This window comes from Cryptotermes secundus, unplaced genomic scaffold (genome assembly GCF_002891405.2).
Source record: "Cryptotermes secundus unplaced genomic scaffold, Csec_1.0 scaffold2499, whole genome shotgun sequence".
NCBI lineage: Eukaryota > Metazoa > Arthropoda > Insecta > Blattodea > Kalotermitidae > Cryptotermes > Cryptotermes secundus.
This window is the reverse complement of record NW_019739022.1, coordinates 1-8846: the sequence shown is the minus strand read 5'-3', so window position 1 is coordinate 8846 and position 8846 is coordinate 1. Positions and strand designations below refer to the sequence as shown.

At 37.1% G+C, this 8846-nt stretch overlaps 2 protein-coding genes across 4 annotated transcripts in view; both read right to left on the bottom strand.

Moving 5' to 3' along the window:
• Positions 1–1065, bottom strand: part of LOC111871632 — a 5843-nt gene extending 4778 nt beyond the window's left edge. The window contains exon 1 of the mRNA XM_023864863.2: positions 801–1065. Within this exon, the coding sequence (XP_023720631.1) occupies positions 801–1035 (235 nt within the window). The 5' untranslated portion in view covers positions 1036–1065. The remainder of the gene's footprint in view (positions 1–800) is intronic.
• On the bottom strand, positions 1058–8684 carry LOC111871631. 3 transcript variants are annotated; one of them, XM_023864862.2, is made up of 6 exons: positions 8587–8684; positions 7130–7349; positions 4408–4617; positions 2827–2878; positions 2548–2655; positions 1058–1263 (listed from the first exon to the last, which is right to left on the bottom strand). In XM_023864862.2, the coding sequence occupies exons 1-6, from the start codon at positions 8620–8622 to the stop codon at positions 1071–1073; spliced, it is 819 nt and encodes a 272-aa protein (XP_023720630.1). In that variant the 5' UTR covers positions 8623–8684; the 3' UTR covers positions 1058–1070. The 3 variants fall into 3 exon arrangements, with proteins under 3 accessions (XP_023720630.1, XP_023720627.1, XP_023720628.1); XM_023864859.2 differs by having other exon boundaries at positions 2548–2878; XM_023864860.2 differs by lacking the exon at positions 8587–8684 and adding an exon at positions 8367–8579 and having other exon boundaries at positions 2548–2878.
• Positions 8685–8846: the final 162 nt, after the last annotated feature.

The window sequence follows — 8846 nt, the reverse complement described above, 5'->3', positions numbered from 1 at the left end:
AACTTAAGCAGGATGTAGGACACTGCAACTACAAAGAAATACAATATTACTCAGACTTTTATGGTTCCTTTGTGGAGCAATGGATTTGAATATTAAGTTGAGGAAATTTATCAAGATTACTGACTTCATACAGGCAGTAGCATAGTTGGTTGAGGCACTATGCTACAAACCGGAGCCCCAATGAGTGGGAGTTCTTCAACTGACCTAATCCCTCCAGCCGCACTATGGTCCTGGGGTCGACTCAGCCTCTAACAGAAATGAGAACCAGGAATCTTCCTGGGTGGTAAAGGGCGGCCTGTGCATATGGCTGACAACCTTACCGCCATCTGTGAGCCGACTGTCTAGATAATGTGGGACCCTTAACATCTCACAACCCTATGGGCCTCCATTGCCTGTTACAGGGACAGGTTTTTTTTTTTTACTGACTTGAGATATAAACACTAATTCCTCAAAATAAATCATTACCAACTGAACAAATTAATAAACACTGTGAACTGGTCACTAAATGAGGAATTAATTTTAAATACAAGAACAACAAGTGGGTTCCCACGTGCGTATTCAAATGCAACATTGTGTCAAAATTTCAAAGCAATCAGTGAAGAACTTTCGGGGATTTAAGATTTTGAACAAACGAACATTATACAATTTAAACTCATTTACCAAGTTAAAACTTTGGTAACAGGTAAAACTTACACATTATATATACATAACATAACCTTCTTGACCAATGAGTATGTAACCAAATTACATATCATACAATAATGTTGACGGGTCAAGCTCAAGAGTCACATATCACCTACCTTCTTGACCAATTTTAACCACGGCCTTAAACAGTGCTTCTCTGAGCTTCTTTACAAGCTCTTCCAATTCATCCACCCTTTTCTTCAAACTTTCATTTTTTCCCTCAAGCTTTGCAGTCAATTCCTTCATATCTCGCTCACGAGCTTTCGTATTTTCTCGGCATTTTCGTGCTGCCTCATTATTTCTATTTCGTCGCTCTCGGTATCGGTCACATGTATGATTAACAAAAGGCATTCTTGACCTTTTTGCAGGAGTCCATGACTCACTAGCTACAGAAGTTGACAATTTTCTCTTCTGTGACCTGCTGCATGATGTTGATGGATGTTCCCGTTTTTCTGGATGTCTACGGGTTTCTTTTGGCAGTAAAAGATTTTCCAATTCAGAATCTGCATCATTCCGTTGAGTGCCAGATGTCTCAGCAACACACTCCACACTGGTAGGCAGTGTGGTACCTGGCACCAGCTGAAATCCAACAAACAAGATACATTTACTCACATTACAATACATTATCACAAATTTGCAAACATAATATAAAAAATTTTCCACAAAACACTAAGCAACCAACACTTTCATGCTATTACAATTTGAGCTACCTACAGAACTATCAAATACATTTCAGGGTCATCTGATTGCATGTGGAATTACATTCTTTATTTTCATTTCATTCCTTGCATGTCTACAGGTGCCATCTTTTAAAATCTTTATTATGTCCCATAATTTCAGGACTACTGACAGCACCAAAATATTAACAGTTTCCAGGAGAAAGACGGAGGTTCATAATATTGGTACCAGACAAAATGTTAACCTATTTCCCCCGAGTACTTCTCTTACTAAAGTTCAAAAGGGTCCATATTATTCTGGTATAAAAATCTACAATCATCTGCCTAAAGAGCTGAAACAATTATCTAATAACCAGAAATCCTTTGAACGTTCCCTAAAAAGATTTTTACATGCTAACTCTTTTTATGCATTAAATGAGTATTTTAATTACAAAGGCACATAAATTTGAATGCTTAACGCCACATTTTAATATAGTTGGTAAGGGTGATGTGAGGAGTTGTATTGTGGCTACTTGTGACTTATGTTTGTTTACTTTTTTTGCCTTGTATTGTTGTATGTGCTAGATAATTAATGTGGGTGATCTTCGCGGTGTGACTTGTGTGACTTTGTGTATGTCTTTGATGACTAATTCCACATCCTGGGTTTGTTCCCTGTATGGATGTTTATGGAAAGTGGAGGATGTGTATGTATGTATATGACGAGTCCTGTATCAATGTATTTTGATTTATGGGAAAATTATATTAATTTTAAGTTTTTATAGTAATGCACTTTTTAAATTATGTTTAGTTACAATTGTAATAAGCTCTTGTTGTTTTGTTTTTTTTTATATTACCTGTGTTAGTTAACTGGTGTGTGTTATTTTAGTTGTGTGACTTATGTAATCTATTACATGTATACATCTATAATCAAATGGACTATTTCCACATCCTAGGATTTTTGCCTGTATGGATATATGGAAAATAAAGGAAATGAATGAATGAATGAACTTGTACTCTAAGAAACAGATCCCATACACAGTAATGTTGTCCCTGTGCTTAACTAATAAAGCATTATGCCATGAAGGTGTATGCTGTCCCAGCTCCCCTCCCAAAAAAGGCCTGATACAAATATCCATCTATGCTGTAAAGTGGTAACATGTATAACATCAATAAATTAAATACTCAGGACATTGGTTGGAGAACTTACGTCGTCAAGAATGTAGGAAACCAAGTTAAATGGTTCATCTTGCTTAAATACAGATTCAAGATCACAGGTGTGTTGCTGATTTTGTCAGTGCCCTCCTTTACTGCCGATTGTGGTCCAAGCACATGAACATCTCCAGCAGTCACTTCATTGGTCACGTTCATAAGCACACTGGGCTTGGAATTCATGCTTGGCAAGCTGCTCGCCAAAATCTCTGTAAGCATGGCAGTTTCTCTTTCCTTGTAGTTCACAGATTCCTCTCCTTCAGATAGAAATAGTGTTGATGTCTCCATCACACCAAGGAGTGAAGTAAAGTCAAATTCAGGCTCCACACCTGTAAAACAGTAAGACATTAGCTGTTTTTTCTGTCCATGCAGTAAAGAATGTACATAACCTTACTAACAAGGTACACAAAATCTATATAAAAGTATGCAGTCTACATAACAATATTCTGTTTTTTTAAATCAAAGTAGACACTATCGTGCCAACGTTTGGTTTTATTGACACTAAATGTTAAGACCCTGATACTGGGTCATCATCAGGCATACAATGACACCAGACTAGGTTGTTGAATTGCATCTAATTCCTCAATATGGATCTTCATTGTGCACTTGACTGTTTTTAAATGCATAAATTGAGTTTTTCAGTTAAAATTTTAAATACTCAGATAATAAAATTTAAAAAATATAGAATAAAAATTAAAACTGTACTAAAATGGAAATGAAGTATTTTGTGATAAATCTCTTTAAAAATTTGTGACCACTATGTGTTGACGTGATTTTCTGGTGTAGAAACGACTATGGTGTGGGGCCCCACACCAGAAAATCATGTCAACAAATAGCAGTCACAAATTTTTAAAGAGATTTATAACAAAATACTTCATTTCCATTTTAGTACAATTTTAATTTTATGTTTTAATCTTTAGTCTCTAATTTTTTAATTATCTGAGTATTTAAAATGTTAACTGAAAGACTCAATTTATGCATTTAAAACACTCAAGTGCAGAAAAATGGATCCTTATTGATGAATTAGATGCAAATTGTTATACGTAATTTGACAACTGAGTAGGATCACTGTACGCCTGACGATGACCCAGTATAAGGGTCAAAACATGTAACATCAACAAAAACAAAAGTTGATACAACAGTGTCTTTGTTGAAAAACAGAATATTGTTGTGTTGACTGGATACTTTTGTATACATTTGATGTAACTTATTTATGACACACAACAGGGTGCATACCATTAAGGTAACCTTACTATTAACACCATTATGACCAGTAACTTATGTGCAACTTCAATATGCCCAGAATCTTTGAACTACAGAACATTCCTACATACATAGCTTCTATCGGGAATATTAAGTTTTCTCCCATAAGAAATGTTTCATCCCACCAAAATGCTCATAACATTAAAATTTCCTGTGTATGAAGTTCTCGTACATAATGCTTATTCATCATATCTTGAAGTTAAAACTGAATGTGAACATAATGTTGCCTCACACCTGACACTGTTCAACATGTCTTACTTATTTCAACTTCAAGACCGTGAATAAAACTCAAAAAACTCTTGTCCACTTGCATGAGGGTTGTCCAAATGAAACCTATTCCGTGACTGTTCATGGTGGACTTGAGGCCATCAGAAATAACCAAAGGATGGGGGACCTGCTGAAGGATCTCCCCGTGCCACACCATATTTAGCAGCAGCACCATGAATTGGTTTCCTCCAAACCCTCATACATATTAAATAAAATACCTGCCATCAAATGACTCATTATAAGTACTTCTCCAATTGCACTTAATATTAGGAAGTTAATAAAAATACTTCAACTGAGGCAATCATTAATATGTTAAAAAATATTTTACCTGTTTCTGGCGTGTTCAGTTCATCGTCTTGTACAATACAATTGGAACCTTTTCTGTCGCCCACCATGGTGCAAGATGTATCCTGTAGCGGTTCGGGACACCAACTGATCAAATCTCCATAAATTTCTCCCCAGATGTCAAAATCTAGTGTTGGAGTCAATGTGGACGGTGGGAACACAGACGCTGCCGAATCGAGATTTTTTGACCACACTGTTGCAAACAAGGACACGCACACATTATCCACAACAAAATACTGTGACCGCACTGCTGCAAACAAAACTACTAACAACCGATTCTGAGATCGAGCAAACATGATTCGGTAAGGTCAAGACAGGAGTTCATACATATTCTGGACTGCTGTGCAAGCAAGGTAACCGTTTTTAAAAACTAGGTGCTGCAAATATGTATATGAACGCTTCACAGGTTCTTTCTAGTATTAGTTGTGTTCACAGCAACTGTTGGACATACCCTCCTCCACTCGCAACTTCCAGCTTCACTTAAGACACAGACTACTAGTATACAGGGTGTCCCAGGAGGAATGTGCCAGACTTCGGGAGGGTGTTCCTTATGTTAAAGTATGCCGATATAAACCAAAACACCTATGTCCAAAGTTGAACGGTTACGGAGATAATGGCCAGAGAAGTGTGAAACTTTGATAGATGTTAACACACTTGTTGATTACCAAATACATATTAAAACTGACAGGAATATGTGGTTTCTGTAATGTCAATAATGTACGTAACATCAAACTAACTTGTGACTGATATGAAGCCATTAAACTGAACTACAAAACAACTCCACGCCATGTCATAGTTGTCGTTAGGGTTCCAAGCACTATAATGACACATGAATGGCAAGCACTGATGTAACATGGCTGACTGCGCATTCTGGTATGCGAGTGTATGCGGCTAGTGAGGTCTGTCATCACCACACTCAAGGACAAACAAACTGGTCAGCTGACAGGTATAGTTNACAGTGCGTGGACCCGCCAGAAGACCACACTTTTCTCAGGACATTATCTCTGTAACCGTTCAACTTTGGACACAGGTGTTTTGGGTTATATCGGCATACTTTAACATAAGGAACACCCTTCCGAAGTATGGCACATTCCTCCTGGGACACCTGTATATGGCACTGTTGCTGAACCAGGTACCCACATTACATCACTTGCTTCAAGACATGTTAAGTGAACTTACACCAGGTTCCTATGTTACATCATCTGCCTCAAAGACATATTAAAAGAGCCTAATGACACAAAAAAATTATTCCTGTTAGTTGTTAGTGTCTTACAGGTGACTTGCTTTTTAAAACCTTTAGAAGTTTTAAATTTTAACATATCTTCTACATCGCTACTGTTATTGCACACATTTCAAATGACAACAGTCATCAGTTTCATCAGTGCATTTTAGTGACACCTGAAGATGACATGCAGTGTGCATACATGAACGGTGTAAAAGGGAAGTTTAAAACTTTTAGTGGTTTTAAGAAGCAAGTTTCACATAAGGTTCACAACAAACAAGGAATAAATAAGCGATACACAACTGAATACTACAAGACAGATCTTCAAAATAATTCATGTATCGCATAAATTCAAGTATTTCAAAGCTCTACTTACATTTAAGGGCCAATGCAAAAACAGCGTAACTCAGATAAAGCTGAAATTTAGTTCTATTTATGCAGTTTCATTTTCTTTAAATCAACCAGTGTATTAATGGAAGAATGCTGTTACAGTGGACATAGAGCAATACCATGATGTAGTTTTCACATTCACTGTTAAATATAACCCTGCCATTTCAAACTTGAAAGTCATAAAATTAAAATATAGCTCAGCTCAGTTATATTCTTTATATTTTTGGCTTCTAAAACATGGATCAGCATAATCATCCTGTACATAATACTGAGTAAATTCAAAACTGGAAAGAACATGCTACCAGGATGCCAAAGATCTTAAAATACCAATCAGAATGAGAAGCAGTGTTTGTAAACTGTTTTGCTTGACTGTGGGCAGTTCCCACACTCTCAAATAATTAAGTGATACTGTTATGCAGTATCTGCAACAGGTTCTAACATGCCCAATACTGTATAACATATAAAATTAAACTAAACACCACAACCTCATTTTATCCGATTTTTTTTATTGCTAGTGAGGTGGAACTAAGCCCCTTGTACTGTGGTCACTTCTGGCCTATTGTACCAGGCCCAGATGATAGGTGAGGGTGATTATGGAGCAATTGGTGGAATGAAGATTAGCAAGGGAAACCGAAGTACTTGGATATAACCTGCACCAGGGCCACTTTGTTCACCACAAATCACACTTGACGAGACCCAGGATCGAACCCGGGCCGCTGCAGTGGGAAGTCAGCGACTAACTCAGGCCACCCAAAATTCATACACTTCTGCTTCCTATAACTGGTAACATGGCTGATGTATTATGTGGTAGGAGCAACACTTCCCAAATCCAGTAACCAACATTAACCAAAGCTATATTTAATATTGCTAATATCTTGTTAATCAGTGTTACTCATAACAGCCAGAACCATTCAAAATAATAGGCTCCAAAGTACTCTTGATATGATATTACAAACTATGGGACAGGAATATGAAATTTCAGAAGAGCACATACAAAATATTATGAAATTTATCAGTACTTAAAAAGTCTGAAGTCAAAGTTTAAGACTTTCTGCAGGGCACAATTTGATTCACAACCGAATGGATTACTTACACTCTTCAGGAGGGTCCACATAATCAACGCCATTTTGTACTTCTTGAAAGCCATTTGAAGATTTTTCCTCCTTCCACGACGAATTCAGTACTCCCATGTCGTTGACATGGGATATCTCCCACATGAGACCATCCTCTCCCAACATTTTGTCCTTTTGTTGACGTTTCAAACAACGAGAGGGAAGCAATGCTCCTGGAAACTTGTCGCATATTTCACGGGACTGAAAAAAAAAAATATCATTACACATTTGCTGCCTAACACACATGAAGAAGTATATAGAAATAGTACCATAAAGCAAAAATATATAATAATAATAAAACCACACATTATGTAATTTTCAACTTATAATTAAAGTGCTGCATGTTATGTTACAGTTACCATCATCAGTCTCAGAAACACATCTCTGGAACACAAAATGCCTAGCCCAACATGAGAAGAATGCAAACTAAGGTGATAGCGAAGACTAACAAAATATGGAAAATTGATACTGAAATAATTCATTAGAACACAGGTGTAATAATACTATTTATTACAACTATTCAAGTACACGGTTTTGTTATGCACGATATAAAACATTGGAAAAGATGGATCAATTATGAATGGACTGATAGTATTCGTAAAATAAACATTTGGATTGATATGTACATAAAATATGCAACAGATAAAAAGCATGCCCCCCCCCCCCCGACTACCATTGTACTGCACCATTCTTTCAGGTAGGATGCATTCCTTACTTACTCATCTACCCCATCTCTTTATTCAGAACCAATACAAGCACTATCTGCAAGCAAAACTTCACCTCAGATTAATTATCTTGAACATGCCTCCAGTTATTTTATCAAGGAAATTACTCTTTGCACACTGTGATAAAGCTCTGAGTTAAAAATTTCTTGTACACCAAAACCTGGCATGTGCACCATTTTACCTACATAAAATGAAAATGACATAAAATGAAAAGGAATGATACAAGTGAAAATATACCTGAAACTGTTTAATTGCTTCTCATTCATCACAAAGAATTGTGTGAATTATGAGAATTTTCACATCCTTCTACTTTGTATGGATCTATGGAAATAAAGGTAAATGAGAATCTTTATACTGCACCACGTCCAGTCCGTTATGAATTCATGCCTAACCGGTGCTTCAAGGCTTCTACCAAGAAATTACACAAAGAATAGCCTCTAATACTGGATAGACCATTTTGTTGTGAAATGTCAAAACTCTTGCAATCACTAACCTCGCTAATATGGGATCCGCCATTTTGTTGTCAAATCTTAAACGCTTACCGTCACTACCTACGTGCTATCGATCGTATAAAACTGTAATACCGAAAACCTCTAGACTGCAAATCAGTATCTTTACATACAAAACTCTGGAAAACGCTCTGACACAAAACCAATCTCTCTCCAACACCGAAATAAAACACCAAACACAACGCCTAATATGTTATTGGTTACCTTCTTTCGTTCATCACGTATTTGGCGTAAGGACATTGTTCCTTCTACAATGTGCGATGTGAAATACACTAAAACTTCATTGAACAGGGGATGGCAACTCAAAGCTATTGGCGGGCAACAAAGCAAGCGTGACGTCATGAAGCATCACTGCTGCCGCGGTGGCCAGCTGCAATTCTCTTCACAACAAAATGCTGCAGCCAGTGCCGAGGGCTCGATCGGTAAGAAGGTATGCTATCATACCACCTGCCCTGTCGGTAAGA

What these genes read in the sequence shown, in the direction of transcription:
- LOC111871631 (XM_023864859.2), bottom strand. Translation starts at nt 8,622, where the DNA reads ATGTCCTTACGCCAAATACGTGATGAACGAAAGAAG. An exon ending in TACGTGATGAACGAAAGAAG is followed by an intron (nt 7,350 to 8,586) that starts GTAACCAATAAC and finishes TTTTTTTTTCAG; the next exon opens with TCCCGTGAAATATGCGACAA. An exon ending in TGTGGACCCTCCTGAAGAGT is followed by an intron (nt 4,618 to 7,129) that starts GTAAGTAATCCA and finishes TGTTTGCAACAG; the next exon opens with TGTGGTCAAAAAATCTCGAT.